Source organism: Etheostoma cragini, chromosome 4 (genome assembly GCF_013103735.1).
Source record: "Etheostoma cragini isolate CJK2018 chromosome 4, CSU_Ecrag_1.0, whole genome shotgun sequence".
NCBI classification, from domain to species: Eukaryota; Metazoa; Chordata; class Actinopteri; order Perciformes; family Percidae; genus Etheostoma; species Etheostoma cragini.
In genome coordinates this window covers 9,535,103-9,557,819 of record NC_048410.1, presented here as the reverse complement: position 1 = coordinate 9,557,819, position 22,717 = coordinate 9,535,103, and the positions used below count along the sequence as shown (strand labels likewise).

At 42.1% G+C, this 22,717-nt stretch overlaps 1 protein-coding gene across 1 annotated transcript in view; it reads left to right on the top strand.

Annotated features, from left to right (window-relative positions):
* LOC117943400 (plexin-A1-like) overlaps positions 1-22,717 on the top strand; it is a 191,797-nt gene that overhangs the window by 155,885 nt on the left and 13,195 nt on the right. The window contains exons 13-22 of the mRNA XM_034869500.1: positions 955-1,078; positions 1,223-1,359; positions 4,779-4,946; positions 8,285-8,378; positions 9,255-9,491; positions 11,259-11,402; positions 13,066-13,300; positions 16,559-16,701; positions 18,429-18,685; positions 21,780-21,846. Coding sequence (XP_034725391.1) covers positions 955-1,078; positions 1,223-1,359; positions 4,779-4,946; positions 8,285-8,378; positions 9,255-9,491; positions 11,259-11,402; positions 13,066-13,300; positions 16,559-16,701; positions 18,429-18,685; positions 21,780-21,846 — 1,606 coding nt within the window. The remainder of the gene's footprint in view (positions 1-954; positions 1,079-1,222; positions 1,360-4,778; positions 4,947-8,284; positions 8,379-9,254; positions 9,492-11,258; positions 11,403-13,065; positions 13,301-16,558; positions 16,702-18,428; positions 18,686-21,779; positions 21,847-22,717) is intronic.

The following is a 22,717-nucleotide window of genomic DNA, read 5'->3' as shown; positions in this document are numbered from 1 at the left end:
TTTGGAAAATGGCTGCAATGAAACAAAGAGTGAAAAATTTAAAGGGGTCTGAATACTTTCCGTACCCACTGTAAGTGAAGCTGCAGTTTCTAACTGAGAACTGTCCAGTGTTTCAATCATAGCTCCTGTCATAGTGGGAGACCTGGGAATAAATGAAAAGGAAAATAAAAACAGTGGAAACACACAGCATCGAAATGTGAAATTCATTGTCGCCACAGTTGCCATGGCCACCTGCAGGGAGGATGGAAGCAGGAGAGTTAATAACTCATCTCAGGGAGGGAGGGATACAGAGGAGATGTGTAGGATATGGGCTTGTTCAATTAATCAGGCTCTCCAACTTTAACTCTCTCTCTTTCTCTGCCTCCCTCTCTCCTCTGCCTCCTCGCCTTTTTTTCTCTGTCTCATTCGTTCACTCTGGCTAATTAACAGTCAAGTGTGTCTCCAGTGCGTGAAACATGAATTAAGTGTGCGTATGTGTATGTGTTCCCCGCGTGGGCTACACTGCCTCTCCTCCCCTCATTCAATCATTTATCCATTGGATTTTCATTTGTCCAGCCAGCACCCAGGGCCAAGTGTGAGGCTTATAGTTCTACAGTAAACACTAATACAGATACAAACACATACACACACAATACTCCGCCCTGCCTTAGCACTGCAGATTTTTACTATTAGAACATTTGGTCTGCTTTTTCTAATATTATGAATGAGGCTTTAGAAATGGTTTACTCTCTACTTTTAGATTTTTTTTAAAAGCAGAGAAAATGTTGTACAGTCATCTGTTCTGCACTTTTGTCTCTCCTTCACTCTGTCTTTATTCGGCCAAGCGTCTTTTTATCTGAATTGACTGTCTCTTTATTAAGCAAACATTGAAGAGAACCTTGACATTCATGCATTTTTTTTTGGGAGCAGTAATAATGGAACTCATTTCCCCGCCCATGTGTTTCCCTTTTTCAGGATCGTGTGCCGGCTAAATGATGCAACAGGTTACAGGGTGCAGGAGGCTCAGGTAGAAGTGTGTGTTAGGGATTGCATTCACCCCGACTACAAAGCAGTCTCCACCAAGGCCTTCTCCTTTGTGGTAAGTGTGTGTGTTGGAAGAGCATAGCCGAATAAAATTACAGCTAAGAGTTTTTTTTTGAGTTTTTTATTCTGTATTTGACATCTTTGTTGAAGCCCAGCAGCAATGATTTATCAACCTGTCTTTTCCTGTCTCCCTCCTTAGTCTCCATACTTTAACCGTGTCATTCCTTCTACTGGGCCGCTGTCTGGAGGAACAAAGATCACCATTGAAGGAAGTCATCTCAATGCAGGCAGTGCTGTATCTTTGAAGATAGGACTTCACCCCTGCCACTTTGTGAGGTGAAAAAAAGTTCTACTTATTCAATAAATCTATGATCATACCTGAGGCTGATTTCACTGAAAAAATGGACCATTTAAACTTCCATTGTGCTGTTCTGGAGGCTGGAACTGTGTTGATAAAAAGATCTCCTAACGGTTCCGAACAATGTGAATGCAGCAAAACTGCGTAAATATGTAAAAGAAAAAGAAAAGAAAAAAAGGTCATTGTGATTCTGAAGTTTTTTTTCACAAATGCTCTACTGCAAACAATTTCCATTCATAATGATTCACCCTCCTTCTTTTACTTCTGCAATCTGCCATTCTTTACAGTTTGTCTGTGTTTTGATAATTATAGTTATTTTCTGTTTTCTTTTATTTTTCTCTTTTTTTCCCCAACACATTTTTTCCTGGTAGCCTTTGATATAGAGAATGTCTTAAAAATGCTGCCAGCAACAGGATGACCTGCAGTACTGTAATTCACAGCAATTGTGAGAATGACAGCCTTTCTCGATAATATCATTGTTCAGTTGTGCTATAAAATACTTAAGTACATGGCCCACATTTTGTCAGAGATATAATTTGGAAGAAATGATATGGCGTTGCTGGTAATTGGTAACTCACATTTTTCCTGCTTTAAACTTATGTTTGAAATACGTGTTTTTCTTCCGTTTTTTAGTTTTAGTTTTTCAAATAATGTGCCACCGTTATCTTCCGTTGTCACTCCCTCTGCGGGTCATCTCCCGCAAGAGATTGTGCCAGGGTTTAAAGAAGAGGAGACGAAGATCCAGTTTGATATGAATCTAATTCCTCCAGCCAGGAACTCTATTGTTTCTGTGAGTCCCTTACTGGAAAAGAGACAGCAAACTGAGCTCTGGACTACATTGACTCATGTTTGGTGTCTGGCAAATGGCAGAGAAACCTCACAGAAAACATTGTTAAAACAAACAAGCACCTGCCTATGTACTAAAATGGAATGTTCAGGCAAAGTCTTTGCTAAAGAAGTTGACTAAATTGTAACGGAGAACATGTTTACACTCCTTATACATTTTTCCATTGCCACTGAGGCACTAGTTTTTCTTGTTTCTTTCTTTTTTGTTTTGCTTTTATAGCAAATTCTCTATTTCACTGTAGTTTTTGTTATAGTGGTTCTTTTAGGCAACAAGTGACTAATGAGCTTGGACCTATCAAGTTCTTTTTGTATCATATCAAAAGAAAAAGTAAAGGCCAATTTAAAGCACTGTAGCACTTCCCGAGAAAGGTGAGCATAATAGTCTTGGCCTTTCATTCACTGAGCAGCAATAACCTTTATGGTCAAAGTAATGAACTAGTTGAGTCCATCTCTTTAATGTGTCTTTGTATTCAGTGGGGCCTCCGCTTTAGTCAAAACCTATTTACCCCAAGTCACTCATCCTGTTATCTCCCTCTGCAACCCCATTTCTTTCCCTTTTTTTGTGTCCTCTCTTGGCTTTCTTTTGTGGGGCCACAACCTTGTCAAAAATACGTGCGTGGCACCACAGTCGCTCTCTGCAGCGACAGTGTTGTGGAATTGGTTGTCATGGAAACACAGCACTAGTGGAATGTAGGAAGAAAACCATTTTAATTTTTGCCCTCTTCTGTCCCTTCTCAGTCTAAGGACGCTGTTGAAATAGCCTGCTGGGAGGCAGTAGGCATGTATCTGACAAAGACATGCGATTGCCCTGTTTTTTTGCTTTCGCTCAGTATCCAAACCTAACTCCACTCTACCACAAGCCACCGGGATAGAGCTACAAAAATAGGTTTTCATTCTTTCATCTTATCCATCATCTTTCGTCTTTCTGCGGATTTTACTTTCACAGCAGATACAGGGGGAGGATTTGTGTAAGAATCAGCTTGTTCTACTTATGTTCAAAATTTCACACTGCGCCGCTTGCCACTTGCACAATGCACACGCACCCATTTACTCAAGCTTGCAGTGCACTGTAGGATGTTAGCAGACGACGAGTGACACAAAACACATACTGACACAACTATAATCTTCTACCTGTGCACTGTGTTTATATGCAAATTCAAACTTCCAAACAGTCAAAGCGCACCTGCTCAACACACTGATTTCTCACATACTGTACGTAGATGCCCACACACACATGCTGTCTCACAGGTAGCCATCCTCTCACCGCTTGGGCCAGCAGTGTCTCCCACTGACATGGGGAGGGGACAGTGGAACGAGCCACTGGAGTGGAGCACAAAGTTTCTGGCAGCGGCACAAAGTTTCCCAGCAGGTCACAGCTGTCTGCCTGTCTGCTAGGGAGGGAGTTACATCATACAGTGAGACGACCAGCCCGGTCTGCCAGTTCAGATATTTCAGCCAAAGAAATCGCAGGAGGTAGGGAGAGACAGACAGAGTGAGTGAAAGAGAGCTTTGAAGTACAGCATTTTGTGATTTTCGCTAATGAAACCACGGGTGGACAGACTTATGCATAAGCAATTGTGTGTGTGTGTGTTCAAGTTTATTGTCATATGCACCTTAGTACAGAGAACCACAGCAATGAAACGCAATATGCCTTTTTGCACTCCCTCAGCACTAGTCAATAGTAACAGTTCAAATAACAACAACATAAATAGCATTTAAAACTTAAAAAAACAAACAAACCAAAAACATCCAAAATACCCAAGCACAGTAGACATAGTAACTAAGTTCAGACCACAGCCCTCCTTCCTGCTGTGCCATCATTCAGTAACCTTTTTACCTGGGGTTAAAAACTATCCTTCAAACGTGATGTACGCGTTGGGATGCGCTGCAAACGTTTCCCTGACGGAAGGTGGGAGAAGAGGTGGTGTGCAGGATGACTTGAATCCCGTATAATACGTAGTGCCTTCTTAGTACTGCGTTTCCAGTAAATATGTTGCAGCAGTTCAAGTGGAACACCGATGATTAGATGCAGTTTTGACCACATTTGTCAGAAGATTAAGGTCATTTGAAATAGCCCTACCAAACCACACTACAATGTTACCTGTCAATAAACTCTCAATTGTACAATGATAAAAGTTGTCTAGAATATTAAGGGACATACCATGTTTATTAAAACACCTCAAAAAATATAGCCTCTGATGTGCCTTCCTAATGGCACACCTGATATGAAGCGACCCCATGTGATGGAGTCTGAAAGAGTGTGTGTGTGTGTGTTTGCGCGCGCCTTTTTGTCACATCTGATAAATAATTTATGACTTATTTAAGGGATGAAGTAGGATTTTCTTTCCTATGCTGCACTCACTTCAGTTTTTATTCTGTGTCTGTCTAATAGCCTGTCAGAGAGTCAGCTCCCAAATACTCAAAATTCTTTTCAAGACCTTCTGGTATTGTTAGTTAGAGCACACAGTCCACTTTAAGAGAGACCATCAGAATCCTTTGTATGTAAAATCTGTCTTTTCTCTTTCTCTCCCTTCATCTCCTGCTTTTTCAGGCGGAGCAACAAGGAGATAGTTTGTGTCACCCCGGCTGGACAAACCCCTGGCACCACCCCAGTCATGGTGGACATCAACTCTGCAGAGCTGAGGAACCCAGAGGTCAAGTTCAACTACTCGGACGATCCCACCATCCTCAAGATCGAGCCTGACTGGAGTATCGCCAGGTGAGGACCCAATCCCCGCCTTTCCCTCAGCTAGTCTGAGTGTGTGGCGGACAAGGTTACAGCTATTTCAAAACTGAGACTGCCTGATCGATTGATACATTTTCCAATATTGCATACATCGTACATGCCAACCATGAAAGTAACACACACTGAATAATTCAGAAGAAAGGTTTGAAGACTAGGCACTATCGACATGAATTGATGTATTTTTGATGTCCTGCTGCACCATATAACTAATTCCATCAGCTTTCGTTGTATAATGTCACATGATTATTTCATTATCTATAATTCACAAAATTCACATTCTCTAACACAGTGTTTGATCTACAATTCTGCTTGATGCACATATATAGGACGTATACATATGAAGTCTCTGTATGTAATGAATGTAATATTCTGCTAGCATACTCCCTGGCTAAAAAAACTAAACATTCTTCTCCATTTTCACCCCGGTTTGCTTTTCAAAGGCGTATTATTTATTCTGTTTATCTTTATGTTTCAAAAGTAGAAAAAACTTTGAGAGCAGTAACAGCAGTAAAGGAGGCTCCTGAAGCAGTGCAGTGCTACAGTTGATGAGCTGCAGCAGAGATGTATCTGTAAATAATACTTGACTTATTGAAATGAGACTACATAGCCACAGGAAGATTTCCTGTGCAAACACAAGCTGTGTTGTGGAGGCAAAAAAAAATAGAAGCTTGGAGTTTCCAAGTGCTAATGGGCTCACCAGCATGACCTAGAAACTCCTCTACTCATCAGCTCACAGATGAAGCCAGCACATACACACAAACACACAGTGTTGACTGTCTCATTTACTTCAAAAGTATAGTTTCAGGAAAATGTCTTACTTTATTTCCTGAGTTTTTTTACGGTGTGTTTTTTTCTCTTTCATTTACTTGAAATTCTCAAAGACAAGCAGGTATTTAAGTAATGAACTAGAAACAAAAAAATAGCAAGGGATATTGTCCATATGATAAGTAAAGGCCTATATTAAAAACATTTCAGGAAAAGGGAAAGGGGTCATATATGTTTTTGTTCATTAAAGCCACTCTGGCTTGTGTATAGTTTTATTTTTTTTATTACAAGTATTTATTGGGTAGTATTGCCTCTCAGGACAGCCCACATTTGATTTCTGCTAGAAACATGGTCTGTTCAGACAGTGTTACAATCCACTTCAGCATCATCGCAGGGGGTTGAGGTGAAAATGCAGGAGACACTCATGCAATAGAGGTGTTAGCGGATGAAAAGTCTCATTTAGAATGGGATGGAAAAAATGTTGAGGGGAAGGCAAGGGAAAGGAAAGTGTTGGCTCCAACCTTGGGGGGAAATGACCTTGGCACTCGGCTTGTGTTTGATATTTCACTCAGCGCTCCCATAAGAGGAGGTGCATGGTTCTCCAGGCCAATCACGTTTTTATTTACCAAGCTATTTTGTTGCTGCGGCCCCTTTGGTGACCCTTTTGCGGGGGGGGGGCCTCTCTTGTCGAAAACACAAATCTGACATGACTCAGCCTGGTTCCCCCCTTTCAGGTAGAGGCTTTCATGCTAACAACACGGTCACATGGCACTGTGGAGAATGTATGACGCTGGCTCCACCTTGTTTACACAGTGTAATACAGTGCACTCAGTTACTTTCAAGTGTACACTGTATGTGTACACTTTTTATCTTCTACTCCTGTTGACTGTACCCCTGAGCTCTATGTTCTGCTATTCCACCAACAAATGCGTAACTGTATGTACATCTCCTAAATACCTTTTGTCTGCTCAGTTTTCACACACGATAAATCACAACTTCAACATCTGTCGACCTCCCTTAAAGGAGAATTCCGGTCGATTCCAACACATAGCTCTGTTTGTAAATTTGGAGTGCTGTCAATAGAGAGAAAGAAGCAGGAACTGAACAGAGCTGAATTTGCACAACTTTCGCGCATTTCTTTCACATCTACAGCAGTCAGATTCACTGTGTTCACTCGGGGGGAATGGGTAGCCATTTTTAATGACATTTTTTAAATGTTAAGAGGCTAAAAATATGTTTAAAACTTGTTGGGAGCTAACTCTAGCAGGAGGATAACATGGTGTAGGCAGCACCGATTGTTTTTGTTTTTTTCTCCATTGACAACACTCCAAATTTACAAAACACAGAGCTACGTGTTGTAATCAACCGGAATTCTCTTTAAAGGCTCTTGTCCTGCTAGCTCCTAGGCCGCTTTCCCCTTAAGGCCTGGGACTGGCCTCACTTCGCTCCAATCGGCCTCTGAAAACACTGCCAACTCTCAGCATTTGGAAGCTTTTTAATTGTCATGAGTCCTTGCATTTACATTTTAGGGTGCAATTGTTCCACCATGGAATGAATCTAATGTTAAGTTGAGTAGATCACAAGTCCTCTGTCATTGCTTAGAGAGAGCAGAGATTGCTTTACAGCAATTTAATGATTATACAGGGTATGCTGTTTTTCTTGGTGTATCATTGTCTGTGTGAAATCTAGTCAAATACAGTAGCAGCTAGTGTGTCATTTGCTTTTTTATGTTCATTGGGGCCAGTGGTGACTCAAACTGGTACTAGGCTTCAAGCCGCGTCTTACCCAACTCCAGTTTTAGGTTATATGCTAACTTATTTAGCTGCTGTCAGAACGCCTCACATCAGATAAAGTTCAGCCTCTCGGGCCAGCAGAGGCTGTGGAGGAAGGCAGTGTGGGGGAATAGAACTCTCACCCATATTATCCATGTCTCCACTGGTCAGCGTCACATACGGTAGATCTGAATAGGTCACAGGTGTAAAGGTTACAAAACATGTCAGATCTCTGACAGCGGTGCAGTTGCTGAGTGTATCTCAGACTTAAAAATATGGCAGTGTAAGTTTAATACACTTTGAAAAAAATCTCTCCTGTCTTTGGAGAGGTGCTGAGGAGAGGCCAAAAGCTCTGGGTCTCAAGAGTAATGCTACATATTCGCTTATTCTTCCCTCCAGCTTCTATATCGGTTTAAAGAAGCTATTAACATTCATGCAAGGGCTTTAGCGTTGCTATGATTACCTGAAAAAGGGGCTTCCATGAATAAGCAGGCGAAAGGCTACTGCCGGAGCAAGCATTAATGGTAAATCGCCAACTGGAGGGCCCTCTTGGCTCCGACAGAGAACAGATTTATTAACATTTATCTCTACTGAATACCAGCGGCCTGCTGAATAATAGATGCACGTGGACCATGCAAGACAAAGTACAGAAGGAGATACATGAATGTGTGACACAAAAGTGCAAATAGAATTGTTTTTATTTTCCCAGTAACATTGCATAATTGTGTTTGTCCCTATGTTCTCTACAATGAGTCTTGTTTACTCTTTTTGTAGTGGAGGAACCATGTTGACCATCACTGGAACCAATCTGGCCACCATCAAGGAACCCAGAATGAGAGCCAAGTATGGAGCTGCCAAGTCAGAAAATGTAAGTAGTCAGACTGCACACAGTTTTTATTGACCAAACAAAAAAAGCAGTGACTTGCAGGTGTGTCTCTCTCTCTCTCTCTCTCTCTCTCTCTCTCTCTTTCTCTTTCTATTTCTATCTGCCTTTCTGCTACTTCCTTCTATGTGTAAAAACTGATTTTCAGATGATACACACACCCCTGGGACTAAGACACAGACACACAGACGCACACACCTGACCCGTCGGTCAACCAGCCAAGGGCCCATTTTCTGTTTGTTTTTGATGTTGAATTTCCTTTTAGCAGTTTAACCTTTGAAATGTCAACCAGCAATAAAGTGGCTCTGGCAAATCCCCCTCTCTTCACCTAGCACCATGGGGCTTAGCTAACCTTTCTCCCGCTCTTATCCAAAAGTAAAAATACACCTTCTGTTTCTTCTGTCCCACTCTGCAGTCATTTTTGATTTAGCCTGGTTATTGTTTCTGTTGACCTATAAACACACTTGTGTTCTCTGTCTTTGTGATTGTACACATCCTTTGTGTGTTAGTATGTGACATATAGAACATAATGTAGGGCTTACCAATGCTTTGAAACTGCTGTGTTATTGTTATTAGTTACTGGCTGACCTCTCCTGTTTTTATTTGAGTCATTACAGTCGAATTTGTTCATTGGTGTTTGATTTAAGTGTTAAACCCCACAGGGGATTTTCAGATGATATCAACAATGATTAAAACACTGATGTTATTAAGCCAGCCTCTTCCAAATTATGTCATTACGGAGAGATTTATTCACTCATATCACATAACCCCTGGTTTAGCCATCCTATGTGTTGTCGATTATCTATAGGTTAACTTAGTTGATCTTTTGAGTAATCGTTTAACACTTGTCGTCTTCTCTAGAACTGCACAGTTGTCAACAACACTGTGATGGTGTGTCTGGCGCCCTCTGTGGCCGGATCTGAAAAAGGCTTTTCAGAGTCGGGCAGCAGTCCTGATGAAATTGGCTTTGTCATGGATGACGTGCGCTCTGTGCTGGTTGTAAACGAGACCTTCAGCTACCACCCGGACCCCGTGTTCGAACCTCTGAGCCCCTCGGGCATGCTGGAGCTGAAGCCCAGTTCACCGCTTATACTCAAGGTAAATTGCCTCTTGCTCTTAGCATTGATCTGTTTTGGCCTTGTCTTGTCTTTGCTTTGCTTTACATCCATCACATCCTTTCTCTTTTAAATCTTAACTTTTTTTCTTTTCAGCTTCCCTTCTAATGTCTTCTACCTCCGTCTCTACCTTTCTCCTCTGTTTGTTTTTTTTACCATTTATTATTTCTGACTGGTGTTTCTTCCTGTCTCCTTTCTTGCATCACCTATAGGCATAAGTGGGAAAAAGGGTTCTTATGTCTGAGGGACTGATGTCAGGATGGAGTTTGTGGTGGTTTTGCATCAAAGCTTTTTTTCGAAGGTTACTCTGTAACGTCTGGAAGAAATATCTTAAAACACACTGGGACTCCAGGACAAAAGAAGGCTAGAGCACTCAGTTGACACACTAGAAGAGCAGTAATAGCAGATAGCAGCGTTCCAGTAATGTTGAGTATTGTCAGCAACATTAAAAGCTCAATCTCACAAATAGTTATTTTAGAAAACGCTGCAGCAACCTCCTAGTCAGCATCCAACACAACTGATAAGAGGCTGACAGGCATTTGAAATGATTGGCTCCAAACATTCCTGTAAAGAGACGTTACTCTCTCCTTCCTCTCGCTTTGACAGTTTTGCTTTCAACACAGTCGTCTTTCAGATGTGCCACAACCTTGAAAGATGTTATTTCTTCAGCGAGACCTTTCAGGGGGGAAATTTTCCTACCAAAACCGCCCCCTTAAAACCAGGTGCAAAGGAAAGAAACGTTTATAAAGTGGACCCATGTGTAGCTATACCACCTGCTCAGATTTTTATCAGATAACTTCTAAAGAGAGACTTCATAGCCATGTTTACTCTTAGCCATAGAGGCAGTACAAATTTGAATCCAGAGTGAATTTATGAAGGCTTTGCCACACCCACATATGCTGTATTTTGTCATTTTACCTCTCCTTTTGAACTTCAAAGCCTCAGGAGCGAGAGAGGAAATTAACATGCAATTTCACGGAAAATGAAAGCCTGTTTACTCTCGGCCAATCAGGGCGGAGTTTTAGCAATGAAGAATCACTCCTTTCTCCCCTGTAACTTTAAATATAATACTATAATGAAAAGCTCTGATTGCCCCACCATGCTCTGGGTAAAGAGTTGCAGAAATAAGCAGCACAGAAATGGCATCCTATTAGATAATTGCAAAGAAATTAGACATTCATCAAGGTTTTCCAGCAATTATTTCATCCCAGTCCACAAAGCACAGTGAGTAAGGATGAGGAGGGGTAGGTGTAGGTAGCAGAGGGGAGGGGGGATTTCTGTAGAATGTATTTATTGTACTTTCCAGGGCCCTTGCGTAACCAACACATTTCATGTCTCCATGCAGCATTTTTACTTGTGCCAGGACCTTATCCACCAGATCTGGATCAAGTAATCTAATCACTGATTAGATTTAGTACATTAGTACATAGTATACAGTATGTCGTAATTTAGTTACATTTTTAACTCAAGAGCAATGTCATAGACTTGGTAATTTAGTTAAAAAACAACTAGTCAGTTCTGTGCAGTGTTTCCTCCGATATACAGTGCAGAGGCACTGTTGCTATGGCTGCCTGTAGTTAAAAGTACCTTGCACACTAGAGCAATGGCTGAACTATTGACGGACACCTGCGTGTCAGTCTTTTTTTTTAACATAAATCACAGTTTATACTATGATTTATTTTCTATTTATGTGGACCACCATAGACTAAAACCTTATGTAAGTAACCATAGCATGCGTGTCTGTTTCCAGGGCCGTAACTTAATTCCTACAGCCCCAGGAAACTCTAAGCTGAATTACACTGTGCTGATCGGTGAGACGCCCTGCATTCTCACCCTGTCTGAGAGCCAGCTGCTGTGTGAATGGCCCAACCTGACCGGAGAGCACAAAGTCACTGTAAGTTAAACTTTAATATTTGTCTATATTACTGTTTTTTGAAGGTTTTCCACTGTGTAATGTGTCTTTCTTCTTTATGTTAACTTGTTAACTTTGACACACACGGAGCAAAGCATGGGGCCACCCAGTGTAAGGACATACAAAATCTGAAAAAAGGGCATCATCCCCCTCTAAGTTACATTTTTATATCTTGAGTAACTTGTTATTGGGGGTGGCAGTAGCTTAGGGAGTTGGGTTGGGAACCGGAGGGTCACCGGTTCAAGTTCCCGTATGGACTAAAAAGCAAGGAGTGAGGATTGGTGGCTGGAGAGATGCCACTTCACCTCCTGGGCTCTTGAGCAAGGCACCGAACCCCCCCCCCCCCTCAGTGCACTGGTTCAGCTGGCAGCCCGCTCACTCTGACATCTCTCCATCAGTGCATGTATAGATCAGACATGTATGTAGACAGCAGGTGTGAGTGTAGTTCAGGACTCTGTGTGAAAACTAACAAAAGTGTGGACACAGAGTGTAAATTGTAATTTCCCCATTGGGGATCAATAAACAGATTAAAAAAATGAAATTAAAAATTATTTCAACACCCTGCTTGATTTTTTTTTCTTTTCTTTTGCCACCTCTAGAGCATATGGCTTTCACAGTTCTGTTAGCCACTCAGCCCGTCTTCTTCTATAGCTCCTGTTTGCTGTGATGTTTCAGCTTTAGATTGACATAAAGAGGGGGGATGTATTTATCCCCCACTTCCTGCCTTTTCATTCATTCAATTTATTCTTTCCTCCCCATCCATCAGACCTAAATCTCTTTAATTACGCTAGATTTCTCTTCCACATTCATATAGCTGCATGCACACAAACACACACATCCCGTCTCTTATAATGCTGGCGGTGTTTTTCACTGTATTTGTCTCTTAGAAGCTTTTGATCGGTCTCGTTTGGCTGTCATCCACTTTGGGATTTGAACAGTATTGATATTCAATAGAGACCAACAAAATGGCTAGTAGGCATGAGAGGTCTGTGTCTATTTTTAAACCTCCATTTGGTATTTCATAGATGTAAGCCCGTTGAAGATGGAATAAAAGAAAAAAAAGAAGACGGGGGGAAAAAACGTGTCCCAAATCTTTTTATTTGCGTGTTCACTGCAAGCCAGAACCGTTACAATGTGATATGGTTGAAAGTCAGATGGGTGTGTGACTGTGTAAACTTGTGTTACTGGTTCCAAAGACAGCCCCGGGGAACAGATGTTGCCTTCCCCGACTCAGATATAAAGAGTTTGGGGGAGTTTTGGCCAGCACTTGGCTCAACTTGACACAGCTTGGTTTGCCTGTATAAATGCAATGTGGATTTAGCATTAACACCTTGCATACTGTTCAATCCCTACAGTTGATTTATAGTGGTTGTGGACAGGTGTAGGCCTAAAATTGTCATCAAGTGGATCTGTAGCTCTTTGAGAAAATGATTTAAAAATGTCCAAATAATGTTTCTGTATGAATGTCAAATCATGAATTTTACACTGCTCTATTTTTGGTAGCAACATCTAATTTAACCATAAATGAAGATGGTATACAGCTTCAACTTGGAAAACTGCCAAATTCTGTAGTAAACACACCTACAGATTTGTTTTAATTTGGTGTCAAGAGAATGTAAGTTTTCTGTTGATGTCGCTCTACCAGGTGCGTGTTGGAGGCTTTGAATACTCACCGGGGACCTTGCAGATCTACTCCGACAGCCTGCTCACCCTGCCTGCCATCATTGGTATTGGAGGAGGTGGTGGCTTGCTCCTGCTGGTTATCATTGTGGTGCTGATTGCTTATAAGAGAAAATCACGGGATGCGGACCGCACCCTCAAACGGCTGCAACTGCAGATGGACAACCTGGAGTCCAGGGTGGCCCTTGAGTGCAAGGAAGGTGAGTTTGGACAAAACCTGACCATAAGAGCATGCATCTTTCTCCTTACTTGGTTCTCTCCCCAAATAACTTAGTTTAAATCTCTCCCTCACTGCAGCTTACCTCAAAAGCTGCACAACTCCCATTCAATAGTCCTATCCATTTCTCTCTCTCTCTCCTTCCATCTCACTGCCAACTGTCCCCCTGCTGTTAGGTGTGTGTGCGCGTGTGTCCGTGTGTCCGTGGGTGTGTGTGTGCACGCGCACGCATGTGTGTTTGCGTGTTGGTGTGTTTCCAGAGGAGTACTTTGATCTGAGCCAGCCACCAGATGTTGGTTCTCTACCCCATGAGAGAGCTGCCTGGCTGGCCTCACTACCATCTACACTGAGAGAGGGAGGGAGAGAGAGATAGAGGTTAGATCGATGCTGGGCATAGAGGTGGTAAAGTAAGGGATAGTAAGGAGGGAGGGGTTTGGCAACAACTAAAGCAGGGGCAGAGACTTACACACCAGTACATTAGCATATATTCATTTGGCAGGAAACAGCATGGATCCAGTGAGAGTCTACTGATCCTGTTACTGGTTTGTCTGGCACGAAAGAGAGAAGCAGATGGGGAGAAAGAAAAGGAGAATACTGATAACCATGATCATCAGAATACATTTTCATTCAAGATCACTTGTTGCACTGCTTTAGAAAACATAAAATAAAACAACATACTTTACAAGTACTTTAGTACTAGTAGGGGTTTCCAAAGAGGATCTGCAGGTTTGGTTTATATTGAAAAGGTGCACTGTGCAGCACTAACATACAAAAACTATATGTAATAAATATTAGCTCAGACTCCATATTGAAAGATAATCAGTATGTATTTTTTCAAATAGAGTAGGTGTCAGAACAGTCCTGATCCTGGGTCAAGATTCAAAAATGCCGGATCTTATACTTATACTCCATGGTGCAACTTATCTTTTTTGATCGACCGTCCTTGTGTTGTAAATGTATCTTGGTTTCAGAGATCTAAAGTGATGCCCACACCTCATACATTCATATCACATCATACATTCTGGTGTTGTGCTCAATGGCTGTTTTGACTAGTTGGAGAAACAGTCAACCAGTCAGGGCTTTGTAGGCATGACTAAAATGGCAACATGGTTTTCTGTCTATTGTTAGCTACCTTGTGGCATCCATGAAAAAAGAAATTAAAAAAGTCTACAAAAAGTCTACAAAAATGGCAACAAATGTATTTAAAATTGACACAGCTCTACACGTTGTAAATTGATTTACAGAAATAATGCTTCAACTATAAACTTTTCAAATTTAACCCCTAGCAACCACTACCGCAGCCTCTGTGTCAACTGAAGATTAAATCGCATGGACGGACATATCACTTGATACCGACTGGTCAGAGCAACACATTAGAAAATGTACCCTCTCCCAACGGCTAACACAATGTCAGGCTGAATGAATGAAATAAAGTGAAATTGCAATGTAGTCTGATTATCTGACAATGGTACTGGTTACTCACACCAAAGGTCAAACAATGATTGACTGGGGTGTGTGGTGGTGACTCCAGGTGCCCTGACCCTGTCTGCCCCCCACTGTCACCACTGTCTGGAAGAAGACAACAGGATGAATGAAAGGAGGGGGACGGAGCAAAGAAGATAAATAAGGCCGACAACTTGTAGGAGGAGAAAGGGAGGGGAGGAGAGCACTGAAAAAGGATGGATTGGAAGATAATAGGAGAAAGAAGAGGGGAAGGAGATAGTAGTAAAGCAAGAATTTGAAATTTGAGAGAGAATGAAATTGATATGAGGATAGTGGGAGACAATGCTAGAAAATTATTTGGCTGCAAAAGGAGATGGTCAAATAAGAGGACAGCGGTGAAAAGAAAGGGATTGATTAGAATATGTAAGGGAAAGTAATAAGGAGGTTGACTGAACCCTTTTTTAAATAAAATAAACTAAGAAGAGATAGGGCAGGTTAGAGCAAAAGAGACTGATTAGAGATGCAGACAGAGATGGATGTGTGAGTGAGCCACACAAACGGAAAGATGGAGGGATGTAGCAAAGGAGAGGCAATGATGGGGGAGAGAGAGGTGACCTCTAAGATGTCACTTTGAAGGGAAGAAAGAGGGAGAAAAAGAGAGAGAGGGAAGGGGTGACACAAGCCATCTGTTATTCTGGGCTTTGGTTCATAATTTGTTTGGGTTGTGTATCAATGTGTTGGTGTATTTTGGGTGACACTATAGGACACACACACACAAACACAGTTGAGTTAATGGAACCGTAAAGCCGTATATTGTTCCCCAGGGAGTTTTGTATTTTTACAATAAAATCAAGGCAGTACAACAACATGTATGCACTATTGTATAGAGTGTGATTGAGAGAATGGATTTGATCCCATTTATTCCCTCTAGATGGGACTTCTGAAGCCACTGGAGTATACAGAACAGGGTCAGAACACACACTCACAGGGAATGGAAAATGTGTAAAAACACTGACACATCCCTACACATTAATCATCTAGGCACTAGGTTATGTGTTCAGCTGTAGGGCAAGACAGGTAAGTGCGTGCATGCTTGGGTGCGTGTGTGTGCGTGCGTGGCTGCTGGAGCACAAGCATTTGAGGTGGAAGCTTGTAATGTGTGTGTACTCACAGGCTCAAGTTTCTGTGTGCCATTCCATCCTGAACTCCCCTACAGCCCCTGAGTACCACAACACTTTCCTCTATTCCTCCTTCTTCCCTGCATCTTTCTCTCTGCTCTCAGCACAGAACGATGGCATAATGAAAAGCAGCATTATGCTTTTCACCACTTCTCCTCCACACGCCTCAATATTTTCCTCACTTTTACTGGAGTGACTCTAAAACATGCTTTTGCTGGAAATCAAATTGACTGAGGCATGAATAGTCAAAGTCAAGATAAAGACTAACTTTAGAGTCAATTTCAACTTTTTGAATGTCTTCAAAGTGTCTTTAAAAAAGGGTTTTGTGTTGGGCCACTGCTGACAGAATGCGAAATGCCAAATTACTGATCATAAGTTGTCAAAATCAGGAAATCAAAGTTAAAGACTACAAATGTAAAATATATATATATATATATATATATATATATATATATATATATATATATATATATATATATATATATATTATTTTTCATTTCTGTAGGATGTTAGTCTGTATCTCTTTTTAGGAAATGTTTGTCATTTGAACCAGAACTTGAAAATCACAATAAAAAACCTTCATGATATATTTGTAAGCATTTACCTGTTCCTTGATACAGCCTTTGCAGAGCTGCAGACAGACATCCATGAACTCACTCAGGAGCTGGACGGAGCAGGAATCCCCTTCCTGGACTATCGCACCTATGCCATGAGAGTCCTCTTTCCTGGGATTGAGGACCATCCTGTGCTCAAGGAGATGGAGGTACGGGTCAGTAGAGAGCGCTCCACTCACATTCACACTCGTTGAATGAATAAAAGAAAGTTGTACTGTATGACTATTTGGATGAGTCATTAGAAATGGCCTGTTTTTTTTTTTCTTCTTTTCCAAACTAATTTGTACAGCTTTAAATTAGTTATATTTTTTAAAGTGTGTTCTATCTGTACTAGGGTTTGATCAGCGTAATGTTTAGAAGAGTTACATTACGCAGTGAGATATCTAAACGCCACAGTGAGACCAACACAAGTGGAAATCTAACAGTACTTAAGCAAAGTTCCTGTTAAAGAAAAAGAAGAACAATTAAGAAAATGTTTTAGAGACTGATTTGATGTAGCTGGTTAAGATGGGAATCTCCATTATATAGTATGAGAGGTGGACTATCTGGATGTATCCCCCAGACATCTTTCATCTTGAACAGCTCTTTAGTCAAGGGCTTGAGGCAGAAGAGGCTTCAAGCCCAAACTTGTAGAAACTAGGAAAAATAACTACGGTAAGAGAAACATTTAGGACAAGACCTAGTTTGATGTAAAGCAGTGAAGGGACTGCTCATTTTTTGGGGAGTGAGCAGTGTCCAAGCTCCACTAAGACTTGGTACAAGTGATAGATGGCCTGTGCAGGACCAAGCCTGTGCTAGGCTCCTGAATAAAGCAATGTTCACACATTCAATAAAACACTGTGCCCTCCTCTACTGGTCTTTTCTCAAGAGGGAACACTCTATCAATCACATGACGTGAGCCTGCGTGGATACTGTAATGCGGCATGCACTCGTACTTCCATCATTTCTCTGTGTACATTAGACTGTCACACATACATCACATGGAAATTGTGCTCTGCTGACATGCATGCATGTATAGGGGCAGATGTAAGGAGGGGGCTTTGAGACGGCCAGTATCTGCTCATGCTATCAACTCTATTCCAAGGGGATAGCGTAGGCCGACATTGCATTTTCATTTGTATGGCCCAGGCAATCACAGGCCACAGTAGTGTGCTAGCAAGCAGATCAATTTCTTATTACAGCATGAAGCTCACATTCTCACTTCAAACCTTCGTTTTTCTCCCTCAGGGGCAGTGGGGGATGGAGGGAGGTACGGTAAAGAGGGAGAGAGAATTGGGAGTGACCTGGGAAAAGGGGGAGAGCATTGGGACACTAATACATAATAAATTGAGTGCAAACCCTGAAAGCCTTGTTTTGAGGTTGTATCAGTAGGCTGATTTTCTCTGGATGTAGAGAGGAATATTATGTGTTTTTGTTTGTGCGTGCAAATGTTGTTCTTTTGTTAGTGTACCCTGCATCTAATATTCCTCATTCTCACTCATACTCATGAATCCTTTTCCAACTATAACTCACATTCTCCTCTTCATCCTGATCTCAACCTTTTTATCCGCTCCTACCTTACTCTTTTCTAAATCACCCTACTGCTAATATTCTGCCCTGGTCCCTTTCTCTTATTCTTCCTTCTCTTCTGCGCTTACCTCTGATCTGCTATCTTGCCAACTTCTATCCAACCCCCCAACCCCCTCTTACACGCTCCTCCTTTTTTTCCCCTTTCTTTCCTGCCTTTCCTGCTGACTTTAAACTACCTTCATTCCATTTCCTCATTTTTTTCTCAATACCCCATGTCCAACCAATGCCTATTTTTCTTCTGTCCACCATCCCTCTCCTCCTCTCCTCACTCTCCTCCCCATCATCACCTCTGTGCCCTCCTCTCCAGGTCCCTGCTAACACGGAGAAGGCCCTGACATTGTTTGGCCAGATGCTGACCAAAAAGCACTTCCTGCTGACCTTCATCCGCACCTTGGAGGCACAGCGGTCCTTCTCCATGCGAGACCGGGGCAACGTGGCCTCCCTTATCATGACGGCGCTGCAGGGGGAGATGGAGTACGCCACGGGCGTTCTCAAACAGCTCCTGTCTGACCTTATCGACAAAAACCTGGAGAGCAAGAACCACCCAAAGCTCCTTCTCAGAAGGTACAAAAACAGGGAAGGAGAGAGGGAGAGAGAGAGAGGGTTTGAAAGTGTCTCGGACTCTGCACAAAAACATGTCGCACAGATAGTTTCCCTACTGAGGGTTCAAGCTTAAGGTTACGTTCCTTGTTGTTTATCATACTTCTCACTGGTTTAGGGCATCCTTGAGAAGAGGCCCCCTACTGAAAGTGGGCACCTTGACTATTTAGCCTTCAAAAAGAAAGAACAAAAAAGTTTTAATATTGTCTATTTGTCCCTATTTAGTGAGCATATTTATTTTTATTTCCGTCCCTTATGGAATTATTCAGATACATTAACTAACCATAAACCAAATATTCCGGCACGTTAACCCACCATCATCCTACAGCAAGATACATAAATATCACCCAAACATAAACGTTATTCAAACATACACCAAACCTCCAACCAATAATGCACCAAGGGATATGCCACACTGGAAAAACAACAAATACACAAACATGGTAATGCACATGCAAAACCAAGCAGGCAGTTATACTCATTATGGTGCTAACATAGGAAGAGATCAGAAAATGATAGAAAAGAGAAGATGATGCTCTGAGAATGTCAAGCAAATAGTTTTTTCTTGTGCAAGCTGAAGTTATGGAGCAGGGGACTGGAACTGTAGCTTTTAGAGGCCTATGTGACGTTACCTTGTCTCTATCTCTGAACCTTGTCCCTGTCAAAGAGGATTACACCCCTGATCACGCACACACTCCCAATGGAGCCACAGTCAGACACTGCTCTCTCCTCTCTCACATATGCACAGTGAGAATGTTAGAGAGGGGAGAAGTAGGAGGCATGAAGGGTATGTAAAGGAAAAGAGGAGGAAGATTTACAAGGTATGCAAGGGATAGAGAGAGACTGGTTTGGTAAAGAGGAAAGGTGAAGAGAAGAATGGGAGAGGAAAGAGGAAAAGGCAGCTGGAGAAAGGTAGATGGAGCAGAGGGAGGGAGAGAGATGATGATTGACAGAAAGAGAGGGAAAAATGTCTAGAGGGAGACTTGGGTTGAAGGCAAATTGATGGAAGGTGGGGGAGAGAAAGTAGAGGAAGGAAGAATAGAACGACTGTAGGAAGGTGCAATATGGTGAGAGAGTAGATAGACAGAGGGAGGAAGAGAAGGATAAAGGAGCCACTGCAGACGTAAGGGCAAGAAAAGATGCACATATTTAAGGCCAGACACAATTAGAGAAATGGCCTTTCTCCAAATAAATTAGAATTAGACATTAAATGATAAAAAAACAGTTTCTTTTCTCTCCTCCTTCTTCTCTGAGAGATATTTAATTAAAAATCTAATCAAATAAATGACTCTCAGCCAGTGTGCCTGTGTGAAGCCTTTTCCAATCCCCTCTTGGGGCAAATGGTCACAATACGCTGTCCCTGCTAACTACACTAGCCTCGGGAGCTGGCATTAATAAGCTCAGCAATTATTACACATGGTTCACCCTGGTTTGGTATTTTTCCTGCAATAGATAGACTTTAATTTCTATTTATTTTCTAGACAAAAAAAAGCAAAGGAACAAGACTTAATAATCTGCTCCCTTGTTGATTTCCGTCCCCTGTGGTAAAATGACGCTCTTGCATTGGGTGCATTTGGTTTGTTTTGCACATTATGGGACTCAATGCGTGTGGCCAGGAAGGTTGCATCAACCCCTCCTTCTGTAGTATGTTTATAAATTTAACAATGGGTGCAGGGATGTAGTTTCCCTGAATCAAATGATGTTACGGAGTTGCCCACTATCCTGTCCAAAAGCGTGTTCTGTCCAGGTGTATTTGCATCCATCGTCCTCCATCCCCTCTGTTTCCCGTTGCCTTATCTTTCATCTGCTATATATTGCTGACAACCATGAACAAAATGCTCCACATACATCAAACAACACTCAACAGTCAAACGGGCAGGCTTGCAGAAGCGTAGGAGTTCACGTCTTGTTCCTGCTTCAGGCCCTCACTGGTTTCACTAGCAGATTGGCCTAGTTTCCTGTCTTTTCCCGCTTACTTTTCCACAATTGTTGTCCAAAAAAAAACTGAATTTCTTGGCAAAGTTGACAAGAAAATATCTTCCAATGCTGTCATAACTCAACAGAATATACCTTTTCCTCACCTTTTTGCACCTTGTGCTTTGCCAATGACAAAAAGACTACTAATTACAGTAAGTGTGGAAATAGGGACCAGTTAGACAACCCAGTAACTCAGCAGAAGGCTCTCTCATGCACCTGCCATTCACTTAAGTGAAAACAAGGAATGAATAATTAAGCAGTCCTGTAGCTCCCTAATGTGAAAAGGAAGGATGGTGGAAAGCAAGGAGGTAAATCTGACAACGATGTCATAGAGGGAGAAATAATCTCTTTTTCCCCCCTCATACCCTTAGCACCGATCTCCTTTTCAGCTGTTTAACATGTTAGATGCAATAAGTCTGTTAAATGCAGTGCATTTTAATTGCTATGTTTGCATTCGCCGGTTGTTCACCTGTGTCTGCTCAAGAGCGTTCACGTGCAGAGGTTCCCCTCATTACAAGGCAGGTTTGTGATTAACGAGAGAAGTTAGCAAATTATACTAATTGCTGTATATTTTTAATGAAGACGAGTGGGTTTGCTTGGAGGGGGGAAATTGTGAGAAACAATGAACAAAATGGACGGGGTCGCTTTGCCAAGTTAATTTGTTTGCATGTGATGGGGGGGGGGTGATGTAAAGGACAGCGCGGAAAGGGCTCGGCTGTTTGAAGGCTAACCACACAACGACTGATAAAGCAACGTGTTCCCTTTGATGTGCAAGCGTGTCTTAAATGCCTTTTCCACGTATGATGAAAGTGTTGGTTTATGCCCAGAGATCGTAGCTGGGGGGAGGAGGGCCTGTTTGGGTGTGCCTGTTAAATCAGGGAGGAGCATTTTGGGAACACTCCAACACCTCCAAGTGGCTTGTGCAGAAGTTTAAGTGCAGCTTAAAATTCTCATTTTTTGTTTCTTTCCCCTTCCTACTCTTCATTTCCATTCTTTGACTGTCATTTTCTTATTTTCTTTTTCGATTATTTTCATCACACCCTCACCCTTTCTCTTCCTCTTACTTTCATCTCTCTGCCAGGACGGAGTCAGTCGCTGAGAAGATGCTCACCAACTGGTTCACCTTCCTGCTTTACAAGTTCCTCAAGGTAAAGTTGTCTGTCACACAAAGACACATACACACCCCCACACAGATACACACAGATGCTGTTTAAGAATAGAAAAATGCCACACGAACACACTCCCACAGTCACAGCTGCAGCATGCTACCTGTCCTTTACCTCTGCCTTTCATGTGGTTAATTCTCCCCTCTCATAATTGAGGAAACTGCAGTATGAAGCGCTGTTCAGACACAGCTGGTCATGTTGTTCTGATCGCAATTGCTTGTTGCAATAACCTGTCCTCTCTTTGTGTCCCTCACTGGGTTATTTTACAGCCGAGAGAGAAAGAGAGAGAGTGTGGGTGTGTGTGTGTGTGTCTGTCTGCCACTTCAGAGCTTTAGGGCTTAGCAAAAGAGGAAGGAGGAGATCTTACACAAATGCATAGTCTCATTTCTCTGTCTTTCTGTGTCTGCATGTTTTCTTTCTCTTTTTGAATTTCTCTCCCTCTGATATGGAACCAGAGAGACTTATTGAGGCTTAAACTGTGCTCAATTCTTGTTTCCACACACACATTCCCTACATTCAAACATCGCTTCAAACCCTCGCCAGGACAGGCATTATGGTGGACGGCAGACCAGTCAAGCCCACGGGGGTCCCAGTTAGCGTGTGTTTGTGCGTGTGTGTGTGCGTGCTTGTGTGTGTGTTTTGGCTCAGGTCTTGACAGCCAGAGCTGGGTTCACAGACAGGGGAGTGGGTTACTAGGGAAGCTTTTAGGGATCTTTTCTAACAGCTGTTTTTATGGACTATGTACTGGACAAAAACGAGAGGGAGAGGACAGGAAAAGGGGGAAGGATGCAGAGTGAACACAGTCGGAAATAGTAATGAATGGATAAGAGGAAGTGTTGGGGATGTGAAAAAG